The 19,649-nt window shown below is 36.7% G+C and overlaps 1 protein-coding gene across 2 annotated transcripts; it reads right to left on the bottom strand.

Annotated features, from left to right (window-relative positions):
- Positions 1-2,380: 2,380 nt before the first annotated feature.
- LOC103029652 (sialic acid-binding Ig-like lectin 15) lies at positions 2,381-18,428 on the bottom strand. Of its 2 annotated transcripts, none has more exons than XM_022686538.2 (5): positions 18,341-18,428; positions 17,829-18,212; positions 15,976-16,344; positions 2,669-2,732; positions 2,381-2,560 (listed from the first exon to the last, which is right to left on the bottom strand). In XM_022686538.2, exons 1-5 carry the CDS (start codon positions 18,384-18,386, stop codon positions 2,533-2,535), a joined length of 891 nt encoding a protein of 296 aa, XP_022542259.2. In that variant the 5' UTR covers positions 18,387-18,428; the 3' UTR covers positions 2,381-2,532. The 2 variants fall into 2 exon arrangements, with proteins under 2 accessions (XP_022542259.2, XP_015463615.3); XM_015608129.3 differs by lacking the exons at positions 2,381-2,560; positions 2,669-2,732 and adding exons at positions 12,991-13,994; positions 14,091-14,154.
- Positions 18,429-19,649: the final 1,221 nt, after the last annotated feature.

Below are 19,649 nucleotides of genomic sequence, written 5' to 3'. Positions count from 1 at the left end.
TGTTTCTGTGTCTTTTTCTGGTTATCATGATGATTGTGTACCAAGACAAACTGATAAAGAGAACAAAAAAAGAAGTTGCAAAGAGGAACAGAAATCTATGAAACTGAATGCACAACACAGATAGACAATTCCAAAGTCCAAAATGCACATTAAGAGGAAATACAAATATAGCTCACTTAACTGTGGCCTCTGTTCACCTCAGTTTAGGTCAAATTTAAAGCCCCTAGGGTTTCACTTCCCATTGTGAGTTCTTGCAGTTCATCAGTATAATTTTCTGTGCTATATTCATGTAATATATTTTTTTAAGTAGTAAAAAAAATTAAGTACTATATATTACTTTGGTTTTAACAGTAATTACATATTTTTTTTTTTCATTTTTTAACTTAACCAGAACAATAAATATATGATAGTATATTAGTTTTTGTATCTATATATTTTAATGTGATTGTCAGGTGAATAAAATGTTTTGAATTAAGTATTCTCTTTGATTTCAATCAAATATTTGTTTATTTTGAAATACTCATAGAAAAGTAAAAATTATAGTTAATAGTATTGGGAGCACAGCCAAAAAAGAGTTACAGTAGCAGCTCAGAAAAGTATGTTTGTTCTTACAGCCTACAACACAGACACCAAGCAGTTAATTATAATTTGTGATCTACAAGTTTAACCTAAGGTAGCCCAGGGGGAATGACTACACACTATTGGTGAGTGTCAGAAAAAGGGAGACACACCCAGATTGTGCCAGAATCCAATGGAAAAGAAGCTGCCAATGGCAACAGACTAAACTCAGTATTTATAAGTTGATTCAACTCAAATATCTCCATTTGAATGTATATGTGCCCACAAATTTTCACTTAACTTTAAATATCCTTTTTAAAGTTAGGTGCTCAACATTGAGCTCTGCTCTGAATTTATAAGGGCATCTGCTCACTCTACATAGAGCAATGAAGTCTTATCATTTTCTTTGCTCTCTCATCTGAACCTGCTCTTTACGTTTCAACAATCCAGACAAAACTAGATCCGAAATTACCAAGAGGACAAAATATATTTATAATACTCCACAAAGTGTGTTACATACTGTAAACATTTTTTAAAATACTTTTTTGAGTTGTAACAAAAGTGTTTCAGTTTATAGCATTTTTGGTCACTGAAAATTGAGTTTTTTTTAAACACGCTCCCCAGGGTAAAGATTTTGTATCAATGATGTTCTAACAAAGTATAACTTAATTAAAATTTACATTTAATGAGTTTACTAGATTCCTATCCAAGACATGAAAAGATATAAAAAATACATTTCATTTATTTATATGTGCACACAATAAATGACAACAATACACTATTGCACACATGCAATTCAGTACATTAACAGAACAAAAATGAGAAAACCCAAAAAACAATAGGTGTTGGCTTCGAATATGCGTTATTTAGTTCAATTTATAATTATATAATGTAGCAGTTCATTGTTTTAAATTAATGAACTGTTTATTGCCTCAATAAAATGTATTTCATGTTTTAAAAATAAAATAAATAATCAGAAATCAGGGCTCATTTTGACACACAGGGCATGAGAACCCACAATCATGCTTTTTGAAAAGTATTTGAATTTTATTTACAATCATTTAATACACTGTGTATAGCTGGACAGAGCATCGTCCTCTCAAAAGTGAAGTCACCACAGGTCGGGCGCCCCCGCCTATTCGGTTTCAGAAAGCTGTGTAACCCCACCCATCCCCAAAAGTTTCAATGGCAAAACAGACAACTTTCAATCACATTTTTTTCCAATATACTGTAATTCTACCTCCATTATTAAAATGCAACAGCTAGTGTAACATCTGCTTATATTGTCAATTTTTTTATATCCCCACAGAATTTGTTTTTAAAACGTTATTCAGCTCTATTCAAAAAGGTGTGGTTATTGTAAAAGGGCGGGGTTACACCTAGCCAGTGTGGGACCAATAACAGCTCGTGTGAGCTCTGTGGAGGCAGCCCTCAGGGGCGGGTTTATTTAAATGAGTAGGCGCTCTCTCCACAGTCTTTCTCCCTCCTCTGGTCTCTACTGCGCAGACACGGGTTTCAGGATCGCCAACATGGCGGAAGATTTTGGCTTCATTTTCATTGAATGAATGGAAACGACGACACAGCATTTAAATCTAAGCTTACTGCAGATAAACGGAAGTGCTTTACTCACTCATAAACAGTTTTTAGGAGAGAAATCTGTGCAGATTAACATCCGGTGCTCGTTTGACTTTGAAAGGAAAATTTTTTGTCAAGAATTACAGTTTTGTTTACTAAACCTAGCTTAGATTTACTTTTTACCACTTTCACATAATACAACTTATAATGAAACCTTATGTATAAAAATAGACCAGAAAATAGAAGTTTACTGATATGCACTTTATAGTGTGAAACATATGGTACAAAATATATGAGTTAATAAAAAGCATACAAAGACATAAACAGACAGATGATGTTATAAAAAAATGCAGTTGCTTATGTATTATGTTGTATTATGGATGTCCCTTGTCACCAGTCTTAAAAGTTTTCATAAATGTCGTCATTTCTGTAAGAAAAGAAGAAATAAATGCACAAATTTAACTGAATTTAGAACAAAATGGATCATAAAAAGCCATTGAAACAGATTTTAAGGAAATTAGACTGTAGTCCTCACGTTTGAACTGGACTGCTCTTCCTGAAGTTCACTTCTTGTGGAGGGGCCGGAGACTTAGACGACCCTGAGTAAAACACAGCAGTGTCAAAAACAAATAGTTTATTTAGTGGTTTATAAAATGTTCCATTCTTAGATGTGGACAATTCTGAATCGATTCACAAATGCCAAAGATTTATTCAGACCTGTGACTATGGACTTTGTGTAACAGGGATTTTAGACCTCCTAGTATGCTTATATGGTTCCATGTTGTAAAGTACCCATATCATTTGAGAAAGTATGCATTTTCCACAAACTTTGTCTGTTTAAGTTGTGTTTACGATCTTTTTATTTATCAGCGATGATTTTTGTCTGGTTATCAAGGAAACTACCTACTAACTAACTTCTCTCTCTCTCGCATGCTCTCTCATGCAGACACTCGCACACACACACCCTGCTGATTGCTGATTCCTCTTTCCAAGGTAGTTAACTTAAAATAAGTAACTACACTTCATTTAATTCCTCCATTAAAGCTCAGTAAAACTCAGTAACTCAGAACATCACAATATTCTCATTTAAACAGCATCAAAATCAGCCGTAGATAAACAGACAGCTTAACACAGATCAGCCTCAATATTAAAAACAGCACTAGTCAGACATAACATTATAATCACTTTCTTCTTCGTTTCTGCTTTTCTTGTAGCTGGTTTTAGTATTACCCTAACAACATTTATCCTAATTTTTTATCAATCATTTGAATAATTGTAATAATATTGCTTTTTAAGTAAATAATAGCAGGATTCATTATGGATTATTGCAGATACTTTACTTTAAAAGTACCAAGCAGTCATGCGGTGGAAAAAAGAAATCCTGCATAAAAGAAAAAGATGCGTAAAAATGCACTGATAATGGTTCTATAATCAATTCACAGGCCTTTGAATCATAATCATGCTGCTCTTGCTCAAAACATTTCTGGTAGTAATTAGACAGATCCTGCAGTCCAGTATTTCTGTGTATCTGGCAGGTTTAGTTGATTAGCAGGAATAGAATATGATTATCGGTCCCTGTCCCTTTGAACAGACACCAGGGATGAGTTGGTTATCTCTGGAGCAATCCATGTTACATTTGGAGGGCGTCTTCCTTTAACATCACATGTAATGAACTGCTCCCCTGATGGAAGGGTCCGTATGTAGATGCTCTCCAGAGTTTGTGGTATTACTAAGAATAAAAAGAAAGAAAACTTTTTAAGTTTAATCGTTTTTCCCACCAAAATCCAAATCTATCATGGCTGGTCAACCATTACACTGTTCTTACAAATATAAAAGCTTGTTTGTGACAATAAGTCTTTCTTCAGGTTTAGTGTTATTTCTGAGGTAAACTGACATATGACATTATTAAGGAGCACAATTAGTTGATTGTTCAGTCATAACAGAACCAAAATCAACTTATTTAAGAGACCCACCCATTGTTCTGATTGGTTAAACAAACCCCGTAATCTGATTGGTCCGGATAAAGCTTTCCTATTGGTTCATCAATCAGGCGTCAAAACAGGGTCAAAATTCGCAACTGCAGCTAGAGCTTCGCACACGCAGCAGAGAAGATGAATGAGAGGATTTTTAGCTCCACAGTGAAAAACACCCACTGTCACATTTACAACCTCACAAATTCCATGTGATTTTTGGTCTGACCCAGCTTAAGCCATTTGAGCAGTACTGATTCACACATTGAAGAGATTGGATTTACAAATAAAAAAATATATATATTCATATATAATTAAAATATTTTTTTCACATTCGTACATTTGAATTATTATTAATATTACTTTCTGTTTCAAGCTTGCACATTCCAGTTAATTTGTGGATTTGGATTTTTGTGCATGCAGTTGTTTAAACGCAGTTACAAGTTTCAGTACATTTGTGACTTCTGTTTTACAAACTCAAAATCTTTATGACCCTTTTTTGACTCCATAAAAATCATACAGTAATATCACTTCAAACATATATCTGGGATGTATGAGAATGAGATCTTTAAGAATTTAGTGTTGTGATATAACCATTTGATTTGTTTATTTAATAGCAATTCAAACATTTTCAAAATGTTACACTGTTTTACAGATAGGCAGTGGTCTTTCTGGTGTATTTGTTGATTAGACTAATTTAAATTATGTTTATTTAGCTGTAAAACTAGTTTCTGTTGAATTTTCATTCTCTGCTCGAGAAGCGCGAGTCTCTGCTCCTTCGGGTGCGGTGTGCACGCGGCTACCGCTCCGGACACCCGCACCCCCACCGACCCCCACCGCTGCAGCTCGCCCACAATGGAAGCGCCACAGGTGGCAGGCGAGAAGGCAGAAACGGGGTAAGCGCGGGGGTATCCGAGTGAGGCTAGCGGCTAGCCCACACAAGCCAGCTATCCCCACCGTACTTTTGGCCAATGTACGCTCTCTGGACAATAAACTGGACTACATCCGCTTACTTCAGTCAACTCAGAAGACCGTGAGAGACTGTTGTGTTTATGTTTTCACCGAAAACTGGCTCAACAACAGCGTCCCGGACCACGCCGTTCAGCTGGAGCGGAACTGATGATTATCAAGTGCCGTCCGTTCTATCTACCGAGAGATTTCTCCGCCGTGCTGATCGCTGCTGTTTACATCCCTCCGACCTCCAACAACAGCGTGAGGAGTGAAGCACTGAATGAACTGTACCAGTACATCAGTGAGCAGCAGACAGCACACCCAGAAGCTTTTCTCATTCTGGCTGGAGATTTCAACCATGCAGACCCAAAGAGTGTGTTTTCTGGACTTTTTAAACACATAGACTTTCCAACCAGGGGAAACAACATATTGGACCAGGTCTTTACTACAAACAGAGGAGCCTACCGAGCCTCCCCCCTCCCCCACCTGGGAGCCTCTGATCACCTCACCATTATGCTAATGCCAGCTTACAGACCACTGGTTAAAGTCACCAAACCAGTTCTTAAGCAGGTACAAGTATGGCCAGAGGGTTCCTCAGAGGCACTTCAGGACTGTTTCAGCACAACAGACTGGAATATGTTCAGAGAGGCTGCCACCCACAACAACTCCACAGACATTCAGGAGTACACAGAAACTGTCTCTGCCTACATCACCAAGTGCACTGATGATGTAACCGACCTCAAGACTGTCACTGTTCGAGCGAATCAGAAACCATGGCTGACAGGAGAGGTCCACAAGCTCCTGAAGGCTAGAAATGCAGCCTTCAGAACAGGTGACCAGGCAGGCTTGAGGTCAGCCAGGGCCAACCTGTCCCGCAGGATCAGGAAAGCTAAGAGGCTGTACTCAAAGAAGATTTCCCAACACTTCAGTGACAGCAGAGACACACGGAACCTGTGGCAGGGTATCCAGTCTATCACAGGCTATAAACCACATCCACAGACCTGCGACAGCGACACATCTCTGCTGAACGACCTGAATGGGTTCTTCGCAAGGTTCGAGCCACTCAACAACACACCCGCCCAGAAATCCATCCTTCCTCCTAGTGACCAGGTGCTGACGCTGTCCCCAGACAGTGTGAGGAGAGCATTCAGCAGGATCAATGCTCGGAAAGCTCCTGGGCCTGAGAACATTCCTGGCCGTGTGCTGAGAGACTGTGCCTGGGAACTCGCAGAGGTTTATACTGACATTTATAACACCTCTCAGGCGTAGGTTCCCACATGCTTCAAAGCCACCACCATCATCCCTGTCCCAAAGAAGGCATCGCCATCCAGTTTCAATGACTATCGTCCAGTTGCACTCACCCCCATCCTCATGAAGTGCTTCGAACGACTAGTCATGCATCACATCAAGTCTTTGCTTCCCCCCTCCCTGTACCCCTACCAGTTTGCTTATCGGTCAAATCGCTCGACCGATGATGCCATCTCCACTGTTCTCCACTCAGCCCTCACACACCTGGACAAGAAGAACACCTACGTCAGAATGCTGTTTGTTGACTTCAGCTCAGCATTCAACACAATCGTCCCCCAACAGCTCATACACAAACTGGACAGTCTGGGGCTGAGCACTTCACTGTGCAACTGGCTGTTAGACTTCCTGACTGAAGACCACAGGCAGTGCGGGTTGGCAGCAGCACATCCAGCATCACCACACTGAACACAGGGGCTCCTCAAGGATGTGTGCTGTTCACTCTGCTGACCCACGATTGCACACCAGCACACACCTCCAACCTCTTCGCCAAGTTTGCGGATGACACGACGGTGGTGGGTCTCATCAGCAACAACGATGAGTCACACTACAGGAGCGAGGTGAGCCGTCTGGCCTCCTGGTGCAAACACAACAATCTCTCTCTGAACACAGAGAAGACCAAGGAGATTGTTGTGGACTTCAGGAGAACTCACACACTGCACACTCCTCTGTTCATCAACGGAACTGCTGTGGAGAGGGTGAGCAGCACCAAGTTCCTGGGTGTGCACGTCACAGAGGACCTCTCCTGGAGCACCAACTCAGCGTCACTGGCCAGGAAGGCAAATCAGCGTCTCTACTTTCTCTGCAAGCTGAGAAGAGCTGGAGTCCCCACCCCCATCATGACCACCTTCTACAGAGGGGACATCGAGAGCATTCTGACCAGCTGTTTCACCGTGTGGTAAGGGGCCTGCACAGCATCCTGCCGCAGGACCCTCCAGCGCATCGTGAGAGCAGCTGAGAAGATTGTTGGCACCTCTCTCCCCTCCCTTCAGGACTTGTACAGCTCCCGCCTCACACGGAAACCCCTCCGTCTGGCAGGAGATCCCTCCCACCCACTACACAGCTTCTTCAGCCTGCTGCCATCAGGGAGGAGACTGCGGAGTCTCGGGGCGAGGACCAGCAGACTGCGAGACAGCCCCATCCATCAGGCTGTGAGGATGCTGAACTCTCTTCCTGCTCTACCCCCCATCCCAATCCTGCCCCCAGCACACACTTACTCAGCATCCTGACCCCCCCACTAATAAAGTACTGAAACTCTGCACTACAATGCACAAAGTACTGGTCCCTTCCAAACGGACTTGCACTACACAACACCTGCACTACTGATATACTTGCACTGTCAATACGCACTTTAATTCCACTTAATTAAACTGTGAACTTTAAGGACTTACGCACCCATTCACTTTACCAGCCTTAAGCTATATACCATATACCGTATTTGCACTACTGTTATTTACTATTTTTACTGTCATTCCATCTCAATCACCATCAATATTGCACTATTGTCTTACGTATGTTTATTGTGTCTTGCTGTATTGAACATATAGTGTCTCCCACTCTTTTATATTATAATTATATATCTATTTTTACTTATTTTTACTTATATTTATATATCTATTCCTCCCCCACAGCACTGCACCTTGTTTTTGTCTCATGTATGTCTATTTGTGTCCCTGCTGTATTGTACACATAGTGTCTCCCATTCTCTTTTATTATATTTATTAGCTGTACCTGCTGTAAAATTGGGAAGGAGAGTAACGTAATTTCAATTCTCTGTATGTCCTGTACATATGCAGTATTGACAATAAAACTACTTGACTTGACTTGACTTGAAATACAAAATTCCCGATTAAAGCATACTCTACTGTGATAAATCCTATACCAGTTGATGCAACTTTACTGCTGAGAGGTGTAGACTTTCCTTGGCCATTTTTTTCAGTCACTTGTTTTACAGGATACTTATGTTGGAAGTGTATGCTTTTCAGCTAAATAGCAGCGAAATAATAAGCAGATAAGATCATTATTTCAGAAAGACATTGCTACAATTTCTTATGTCATATATTGGAATAGTATTGTAGAGTGTATACTGTGCCAAAAAATCCTAAAATATTTACTTTCCAAAAAAAAATTGAGAAATTGGGCTGAAATTAATACATAAAACTTAAACAGTGAAGAATTCTTTTAAAATGTGAGTGTGATATTGAAACTAACTGCTCTTTTTATAATAGTACTTCTGAAGATGTTACTCAGTTCATACTCATTACAGCAAGTTCTGGTATGAACTCATTTTTTCAAACCCATCTTATGGAAGATTTTTCTTTTACTTGCAAAGATATATATTTTTTGGTATGTTTACTTCTAAGAAATATATTAAGTATTTTATGATCAGTCTTTTCTTGTTTGGTTTGTTTCATATCCATGAATGCAAATTAAATGGTGCTAAACCATTTTCTTGTTTTTAAGGCTGAGCTCGAGGAGTATATGAACACTTTGCAATGTCTTTATTAGTCTGGCTGAAGGTGACCAAGGATGTTTTTTTATTTATTTTTTTATTCAATAAATGATTGTGAAACTTTTTATTCTTCTCTGTGTATTACTGTTGACTCTGCTGATCCCCAAGGTGTATATAAATATTTTTCAATTGGGTTAAAAGATTTTTGGTTTGGGTTGGCCATGACATTCACTTTTAAATATAGATGCTATCAAATGGTGCCTTATTTTGACCCTCATAGTCCATATTTTTACTTTTTCCCCCAAAAAAATTATTATTACAGAAGACCACTGTGTTAAACTGCTGCTACAAACAATAAATGTGAACATGAATATTTAGTTTTAAATTACAGAACTTTCTAGTAATTCTATATCACTTCCTCTATAGCCCAGAATAACAGTAAACGAAACTGCCAATCCCTCCTGTTTCCCCAAACACACACAAAACATAACTGGCAAAAAGTTTCATTTCTGTAACAAAGCTTTAACAAGGCATAACTTAAACCAAAGGAGAGACAAGAATTTGGGAATAAAGAGAAAATGACAAACAAAACTGTTTTTTACCATCAGCTTAGGTGTAACACTTCAAACAGGCTGCAAACTCTGAAACAACCATGCAAGATGAAACCAGAAACACACAGACATCATGTTGAAAGCCAGACACACTACCACAATTCCTGTTTCCGCATCCTGTTTCTCTCTAGTGGTGAGCAATCAGCTTGGTTCAGTCAGAAATCTGCAGCAAGAAGGCACATGTTGCCTTCAAGTCCTCCTTGGAAATTGTAGGTTGTATATTTATGATTTGACATGTGTTCAAGTGTTTTTTGGTCGGGTGTAAATGGACGCCATTAGGAAAATCCTTTTGTTTATACTTTTGTCATAAACAGGAGGTTTATTTTTCCTTACTTAAAGAGAATGAAGTGAATAAGACGTGCATTAGTTGAGTGATTTTTATTCCATTAGAACTGTAAATAATACTAGGTTTAACGTTTTTTCACATATTGCTAGTGATTTCATAAGTTAAGCTGATAACCTGCAAGTGTTTAAGTGTTAAGCAGTTTACAATACAAACGGTCTGTGACAGTTCCGATACGAGTTGAAGGCTGCAACACTACATAAGAAAAAAAAAAAAAGATAAAGTTTTGAAAACTACCTACAGGGTCATAACAATGATTGTTAATTAATTATTAGTTTTAGGTGACAAAAACAAACAAAAAATTGTCTAGTTTAAGCTGACTACATTTTACTATTTTAGATTTGTGTTATTATTTAAAAAAGTTTTGAGTTGTTACAATAAATTCTACTAACATTAAAATATTTTAAAGCAACTGACTTATACTTAAATATAGTGAGACTAATAAAGCTATGTTTCAGAATGCATACACTTCCACTGCAGGACAGATTCATACTAACATTACTGGCTTTCAGTAGCCAGTGTTGGGAAGTAACGGATTACATGTAACGGCGTTACGTAATCAGATTACAATTTATGAGTAACTGTAATCCGTTACAGTTACTGCTTCAGTAAGTGGTAATCAGATTACAGTTACTCTGCTAAAATAAATGGATTACATTGCGGTACTTTCCTATTTTTGGTCTTCCAATCCAACACTGACAAAACGCAATCACTCCTCCCTATTTGTGTGTGCAGCGGTGTCTGTGTGCGTGCAGGCAGCGAGACGGGAGGAGGGGCAGACAGCGGCTCCGCACACACAACGAGACGAAATTAACTGACATTTTCGTAGACAAATAAAAACGAGACGAAAATGTTTGGCAGGGACGAAATCCAATCAGAACTGAGTTAGTTCTGAAAGGTAGGGACCAGTTATGAAGAGATCCAATCACTGCTACTTTAGCGGAGGCGCCGCGCGCTCAGTTACAAACCCGGGAATTAACCTGTCGTTACGGAGCTCGACTGGAAGTTAACTCGACAGTGTTCAGCAGGGAGAGAGAGGGGAGAGGCGATATTGACGTCGCGAAAAACAAGATAATGTGTAAACCGTGTGGAGCGACTCCATCTCCGGTAAAAACACCACTAATCTTTCAGCTTCTGCAGACCAGAGTCACACAGATCTCCATGCAGAGATCCGCGTTTTAATACTGATGTTATTTCATGAGCTGATGTGTTTAACTCGGCAGTGCACTAAAACACAGAACTGATACAGAACCCTAACTCATTAAGATCCGATCATCTGTTTAGTCTCACAGTGGGAAAGATATAGCTAGTGTTAAAGCAGGAACAGCTCAGAAAGGAACTCAATAATATAACGAAAATAAAACAATAAAATAAGTGAATCTATGAACCCAAAAGTCTGTGTAAAGTTCCTTACAGCACTTTCTCATAAGTTTCTCACTTTAACTCATGAAGTCTCTCAGTACATCCTGAGAGCATCTCTACAGGACAGTGTGTGAAGGTGTGTTTTTGATCTCATTTATAGACTGTAGCTCCAGTAGGTGTGCTGGGTTAGTGCTGGAGATAAAACTAGATCATTTAAAAGCTCTTTTTGCTTCCACAGCTCTGTTCAAACTATAATTTAACTATTCAGATGTTTTATGACCTGATTTCTAAAACAAATTTTTAAATGTAAAATATGTATAGTCACACACCTACAATAATAATAATAATATACATTAAATCATATATAAATATATTTCACATTAAACATTAACAATATTACTCAAGGGGTTATTAAACGTTTAATTTCGTATAAGTGTATAGTTAATAATTCAAGGGAACTGATGAAAAAGCATTTACATTTACACCCTTTACATTTTTGTTGAATAAATTTACTGTAATTTTAGTTGACTATATTCTTATGACATTAAGTCGACTAAAACTAAAAACATTTCAGATGACTAAATTGTGACTAAAACTAAATGCTATTTTCATCACAAAACTATGACTAAGACTAAATGAAAATTTGTTGTCAAAATTAACACTGGTGGCAAACCTGCAAATAGATAGCTTACAGTTGTTGTTACATTGTTTGGTTTTTAATGGTTTTATCATCAATTTATAGAAGTGTTTCATAAAATTGTTTGATGAAATGGTTTCATAAGTATTTTTATAGAGTGATTGAAAAGGCTGTTTTATTTGTTTATCTATTTGTTAACTGGAAAGAAAAATAAAATAATAATATGCAATATGTGGTTGCTACATTCATTCAGGCTTAAAAAAACGAAAAAGTAATCCAAAGTAATCAGATTACGTTACTCACTTGAAGTAATGTAACTGATTACGTTACAAATTACATTTTGAGTGATGTAATCAGTAATCTGTAAGGGATTACATTTTAAAAGTAACCTTCCCAACACTGTCAGTAGCCTACACTTTCACTACTTAACTAGCTAGCTAACTGTTTTCAGCTGGTGTCTATAGACACTGGTTAGCTGTGGGTGAACTTTACAACCTCCTGTTATTAGCTCAATATCCTGCACAACAAACTTCGATTTAAAAAAGCAAGCAATAGCTGTATTAACAGAGACAGGGGAGAAGGTTGATGAGGTTTAGGAAAACACGTGCTGGTTCTCCTGTGTGTTTATTAATCTGTTACTCATTGTCCACTCCTTTCACCTTTTTGCTTTAGGATGCCCCACAGTTGCTCAACATTGAGCTCTGTTCTGGATTTATAAGGGCATCTGCTCACCCTACATTGAGCAATGAGAGTCTTATGATTTTGATTTGCTCTCTCACCTGAACCTGCTCTTTACGTTTTGACAATTCAGACAAAACTACATCAAAAATTTCCATGAGGACAAAATATTTAATTATATTTAAAATACTCCACAAAGTATGTTAGATACTGTAAACATTTAAAACAAAACAAGTTTAACACGTTTATGTCAGTCATGTGTTTTTAGTTGTAGTAAAAGTGTTTACTGTACAGCTAAGGGCTTTGTCTGCATGTCAGTCTCTCGTCCACACAAAAATGCATTTTTGGTCACTGAAAATTGAGGGTTTTTTTTTTTTTCAAAATGCTTCCCAGGGTGGAGATTTTGTTTATAACAAAGCAAAACTTAAATCAAATTTACATTTATTGTGGTTACTAGATTCCCAACTAAGCCATGAAAATATGTTAACATAATGCATAAGTTCCATTTATTTATATATGCACACAATAAATGACAACAATACATTGTTGCACATAACAATATAGAATACAGTACCCTAAGAAACAATAGGTAATGGCTTTAAATGTCTTATTTAATTAGCAATTTATAATTTATATAATGTAACAGTTAATTGTTTAAACTAACTTTGTCACTAAAACGTTTTTTTGTGAAATCAGGGCACATTTTGACACGGCATGGCATGAGAACCCACATTCCAGCTTTTTAAACAGTATTTGAATTTTATTTACAATCATTTAACAGAAGAAACAATCGAGCACCGAGGCTGAAACAGTATTAGCATTAGCTGCTAACTGCGCTAAGCCCAGCTCGCACTGCCAGAGCAGCATTAGCATTAGCTGCTAAACACACTAAGTGCTAGCTCGTTTGAGTATTATTGGCCTGTAGTCTGCATGTTTACTGTGTTAGAACAAGATACACTAGCTAATATCATCCGGCTTACTGGAAAACTCAGGGTTCCTCAGTGTAGCGCTGCTGGGTGGCATTTGCCGCTAACTGCGGCGCTATTGGAAATCTGTAAATCTAAGATTACTGTAAATAAACGGAAGTGCTTTACTCACCCAAATAAACAGTTTTCAAGAGAAAAATATGTGCAGATTAACATCCGGTGCTCATTAGATTTTGAAAAAAAAAAATTTTGTCAAGAATTACAGTTTTGTTTACTAAACCTAGCTTAGCTTTACTTTTCACCCAGCAGCCAGACCTGCTGAATTAGAAGGGAAACATGGCGACACCCCTGTTCCTTACCCCTGTTCCTCTCGCATAATGCAACTTATAATGTGGTGCAACTTATGTATAAAAACAGACCAGGAAATAGAAGTTTACTGATAGTGTACCTTATAATCCGGTGCACTTTACAGTGTAAAAATATGGTACAATATATAGGAGTTACTAAAAAGCATACAAAGACATAAACAGACACTTGATGCAATATAAAAAAAGGCACAGTTGTTTATTGTTGTTACACGGATGTCTCGTCACCAGTCTTTAAAGTTTTCATAAATGTCATCATTTCTGTAAGAAAAGAAGAAATAAATGTACAAATTTGACTGAATTTAGAACAAAATGGATCATAAAAAGATTTTAAGGAAATTAGACTGTAGTCCTCACGTTTGAACTGGACTGCTCTTTCTGAAGTTCACTTCTTGTGGAGGGGCCAGAGACTTAGACGACCCTGAGTAAAACACAGCAGTGTCAAAAACAAATAGTTTATTTAGTGGTTTATAAAATGTTCCATTCTTAGATGTGGACAATTCTGAATCGATTCACAAATGCCAAAAATTTATTCAGACCTGCCAACATGTGATTATGCACTTTGTGTAACAGGGATTTTAGACCTCCTAATTTGCTTATATGATTCCATGTTGTAAAGTATCATATCGTTCGAGAAATTATGCATTTTCCACAAGTTTGTCTGTTTAAGTTGTGTTTACGATCATTCTATTTATCAGCGATGATTTTTGTCTGGTTATCAAGGAAACTACCTACTAACTACCTTCTCTCTCTCTCGCATGCTCTCTCATGCAGACACTCGCACACACACACCCTGCTGATTGCTGATTCCTCTTTCCAAGGTAGTTAACTTAAAATAAGTAACTACACTTCATTTAATTCCTCCATTAAAGCTCAGTAAAACTCAGTAACTCAGAACATCACAATATTCTCATTTAAACAGCATCAAAATCAGCCGTAGATAAACAGACAGCTTAACACAGATCAGCTTCAATATTAAAAGAGTTCTGTATATACATTACACTGGTCAGCCATAACATTATAATCACTTTCTTCTTCGTTTCAGCTTTCCTTGTTGCTGGTTTTAATATTACCAAATCATAGTTTTTTTTTTATCAATCATTTGATTAATTCTAATAATAATGCTTTTTAAAGTAAATACAAATAATGTCAAATAGCAGGATTCATTATGGATTATTGCAGATACTTTACTTTAAAAGTACCAAGTAGTCATGCGGCGAGGAAAAAGAAATCCTGTATAGAAGAAAAAGATGCGTATAAATGCACTGATAATTGTTCTATAATCGATTCACAGGCCTCTGAATCATAATCAAATTGAATCATAAGGTGCCTAAAGATTTCCACCCCTACTGTGTAAGAGGTATTTCCTCGGTGTGGAATCAGGTGCATATGTCAAGTAAATGTCAGAAAAGCTGATTAAACATGCTGTTTTTTTTTTATTTTGATGGATTGCTGTCAAACCAAGCTGCCTTAATTCTAATACATTATTGATTGTTTTATTGGCAGGTTTGTGGCCATCAAGTAGCATAGCTCAACATACAAATCTTTGTAAAAGTGGAAAAAGCTTTATAATACAACTACAACAGAATAGCACCCCTTTTAACAATTTTTATTACTTTAAGTACTCTTAGGGTCATGTAAAAGTTTAAAGTATACAGTTATAAAGTAGTAAATAATGCAAATTAAATTGGTTACTTTAGTCAAAATCAACAAAAATGTAATTTGGCCAGAAGACCCAAAATGTTTTCATATAACTGTAATACTTTGTTATCCTGATTTAGAGGAAGTGTGTGTTAAAGGAGAAATCTGGTTTGAAGTAGACTTGTGATGTAGTGAAACATGATTGCAGGTACAAACTTCTGACATTCTGAAATACAGCGCTTTTAGCCGATGCTCCCAACAGGCTTACAGTGCTAGTGATAGGGGCATAGCATTGCCCAAGCAAAGAAATGTGTATTTTACACCCATAACAAATGTCAGGGGCCTCAGATTTCTACCAATGAAGTTTGGAGCTACTTTAAGCTTGCCCCTAACACTAGCATTGAAAGCCTTTTGAGACTGTTGAATAAAAGAGCTGTATTTCAGAATGCTGAGGGTGACAGGAGGTGGACTATTTGACAAAAGTACATATTGTGTATGTTTTTTACTAGACCCCAATCCATTTCACACTTCCCCTTTAATGCAGTGGAAAAACTGCATATGTTAAACTGTAGATATGAAAAATCATGAGCCTGTTTCTTACCTATCTTGTAAATTACTGCCAAAATAATCGAACTGATGAAGAAAACTCCAGAAAGGACGACAAAGATGACAAACAGTGTAAAAGGGATTTGCTGCTCTTGCTCGGAACGTTTCTGGTAGTAAATAGACAGATCCTGCAGTCCAGTCTCTCCGTGTATCTGGCAGGTGTAGTTGATGTTGGACTGATTAGCAGGAATAGAAGATGATGCTCGGACCCTGTCCCTTTGAACAGACACCAGGGATGAGCTTGTTATCTCTGGAACAATCCATGTTACAGTTGGAGGGGGACTTCCTTTAACGTCACATGTAATGAACTGCTCCCCTGATGGAAGGGTCCGTATGTAGATGCTCTCCAGAGTTTGTGGTATTGCTAAGAATAAAAAGAAAGAAAACTTTTTAAGTTTAATTGTTTTTCCCACCAAAATCCAAATCTATCATGGCTGGTCAAACATTACACTGTTCTTACAAATATAAGAACTAAGAGAATTTAAGTCTACATCAGATTCAGGATGTATTTTTAAATCACAGAATTATTTACAGCTCTGCTCTTAAAATCATGGATGTCAGAACCTTTTTCCAAACTGTGTAATGCATTTTACGAAAAATAATTCTACAGAAAGGCTGGTGAATAAGGTCCATTCACAAAAGGTTTCATAAGAAACAATCAAACATTATCCATTATTCACAAGAACTAGGAAGAACTATAAAAGCTCTAGCACTGCTTTCCCTTTTTATAAACCGTAGAATAGGCTACATATTTTAATAATGTTAAATTAGTTATAAGTTCTTTTAATTTAACTATTTAAAGTGAAATATTGTAGTCTACGACTGAATGTAAGAATAAGATTGTCCCCCTTACAGGCTTTTTTTGAATTCACCCCCATATTCGTCCTCTTAACAACAATTAAAAATGATTTTCTAATTAATTAGACATTTTAAAGAAATGAGTATTAAGATTGTTTTCTTAATTTCTTATTTCTTATGCAGGATTTTTTAAACTTAGTCATTAACAATGCAATACATTAGTCTAAGTTAAATACTTCATGTGGTGGCTTTATTTAATTGTATGATTAATGGTAAAGTTGGTAAAGTTTCTCCATGTTTAGTGTTGTATAGAACCAAAATCAACCTATTTAAGATATACACTGGATATAAGTCCACAAATACTGTACAATATGTAAAATATTTAGATTTCTGTGTAGTGATTACTGTAGATGATGCTACACAAAAAAACTAATTGTTTAATGCAAGATGAAAATGTGAGGTTAACTAGCTGATTAATTTGCACAGTACAATTTGATCATTGTCTAGTTATATTGCTATTATTATTGAACATGTCACCATAAAATCATATCATCATTATACCCATCCCCCCTAGAAATCAGTGCTCCATTTTTTCTACCCCTGAGTATTATTAACAACCATAAAAAATGTTTTCAATATTAGAATATAGAATTCTATATAAGATTTTTTTACAAGAGATTGTTTTCTTAATTCTTAAGTCTTTTATGCCACATTTTTCAGCATGTCATCAACAATGCAAGACGTACGATTTTTTTTAAAAGTAATAAATGTAAAATTAATTCATAGAAAACATGTGATGTGAGACATGACATTAAAAAGTCATTATTTTCCTTACGAAGAAACTTTAATTTATGTAACATTTTATGAAAAGTTTCATTTAAAAAACTGTAGTAAATTAGAACACAGTACCAGTAATTTAAACTGAACTATTTAAAATGTTTGTGACAGTTTTATTTTTACTTTACTTTCTTAACAGACTTATCAAACGGAATTCAGCCCCTGATTCTTAATAAAAAAAATAAAAAACAATTAATAAATCGTGTTTCTTACATTGGACACTTAGCCTGGTTCCTGTTTTAGTTCGGTAGGTGTCTTCTTTCTTGATCAACTCAAAACAACAGAAATACTGTCCATCTTCTGAGAAGGAGACATCCTTTATCCTCAGACTGATGTTCTTGCTTCTCGGGTTGCCAGCTAAAGAGTAACGTCCAATAGATTCTGTGCAGTTCTGTCCATTATCAGACGGGTTTTCAGTGCTTAAACACTTAAAAATAATCTGTCCGTTATAAGCGTCTTTGAGGCGCCAAACTACGGTTATATTCTGGTAGCTTGTATATGGAGTTGTGAAACTGCAAGGCAGGACGGCGTCTTCACCAAAGGTCTGCTTCACAGCTTGAGGTACGGTCATCGACCACTCATCAGCAGATATAAGACCTAATGCAGAAAACAATAATGCTTTAATATACAAAACAGAACACCACCAGATCTCCCTCGACACTATATTTATAACAATAGTAAATAAATAATCATTTATATTAACTGAAAACAGTTTCATATCATACCTGAAGAGAAGAATGAAAAGAAGACTATCATTTGGAAGAGTGCCATCTTCTCCCCTGTAAAACCACAAGTGATTGTTCACAAGTAAGTTTCACAAGTTTATAGTAAAGCACTTCCTCTCTCCTATTCTGTTTCCTGTCTTCAGTGTTAAATTTACACCATCAGTTAGCTGAACTGACATATAACTAAAATGTGCAAACATAATATGTTCATATGATGCATATTTTAAGGCACTTTATAGTTTTGTAGACATTTTTAAATAATAAGGTCCAAAAGGTTTTTTTTTTTTTTAGTAAACCAACAAATAGTGGCTTATTCTCACCGCTCAGACAATCCATATTTTTACTTTATCCATGTATTCTGAGAGACTAGTCAGAAATATGGAACCTAAAGACCAACCAATAGTTTAACTGCTTTACACTATTGGTAAAAACAAGACATTTTAACTTTAGGATCTTTTTTCTTCAATACAGAACTCTCTACACTGTAAAAAAAATATTTTTGTCCTCATTAAAATGTGAAGATTTAACCAAAAATAATCAGTGAATCTGTGTTTTTTTCTATTTAACAGAAAGTACAGCCCAATATTTTTGTTTATGTTCTTTAGAAATTTGTAAAAGCATTCCATATAAACTTGAGTAAAGTTAACGAGTTAAAGCAAACTTGGATTAATTTAACTTATGAACACATCCCAATATTTTATGTGTATTATGTTTAGAATTTTGCAGAACCGTTTCATATAAATGTAAGTAAACTTAGCATGAGAGCATTGAACTAAATATTTTGGGACTGTTTGGGATGCCATGTGTCGCAAAACATCCGGAAGAAATGTATTTTAAGTGTGTGAGATATCTGTGCAGTTTAAGATGGTTTAATATACTCAGTGCTGCAGCGAATTATGTTTACAAAACAATTCACAGCCATTTCTCGAAAGTAGGCAAATATCAAACCACCAATATAATAACTTCTTAAACTGGTGGCTAGCTTGCTAGCTGTGTTAGCTAGGAAATACACAAATACACAACAGACAATTAATAAGGCAAATAACTAACTAGCTAACTTGCTAAATGTCCCATTTGTCCAAGCTAGCTCGCTGGCTAACTGGAGCATAGCAGCTAATTGTTCTACCCAGAGACTGTAAAAAAAGATGGACGCCTGTCTCCGTTCCCATTCATTCAATGAAAATGAAGCCAAAATCTTCCGCCATGTTGGCGATCCTGCCATCTGATTCTGCGCAGTAGAGACCAGAGGAGGGAGAAAGACTGTGGAGAGCAGCCTACTCATTTGAATAACCCCGCCCCTGAGGGCTGC

This window comes from Astyanax mexicanus, chromosome 22, assembly GCF_023375975.1.
Source record: "Astyanax mexicanus isolate ESR-SI-001 chromosome 22, AstMex3_surface, whole genome shotgun sequence".
NCBI lineage: Eukaryota > Metazoa > Chordata > Actinopteri > Characiformes > Acestrorhamphidae > Astyanax > Astyanax mexicanus.
Note: the sequence above shows the minus strand (reverse complement) of the source record. Positions and strands in the feature narration are given on the sequence as shown.

Excerpts from the sequence above, each read along its gene's own strand:
- LOC103029652 (XM_015608129.3), bottom strand. The coding sequence starts at position 18,386 with ATGGCACTCTTCCAAATGATAGTCTTCTTTTCATTCTTCTCTTCAG. Across the intron at positions 16,345-17,828 it reads AACCAGGCTAAGTGTCCAAT|CAATACCACAAACTCTGGAG; the intron begins GTAAGAAACACG and ends TTTTATTCTTAG. Across the intron at positions 14,155-15,975 it reads GGCAGTAATTTACAAGATAG|GGTCGTCTAAGTCTCTGGCC; the intron begins GTAAGAAACAGG and ends TGTTTTACTCAG.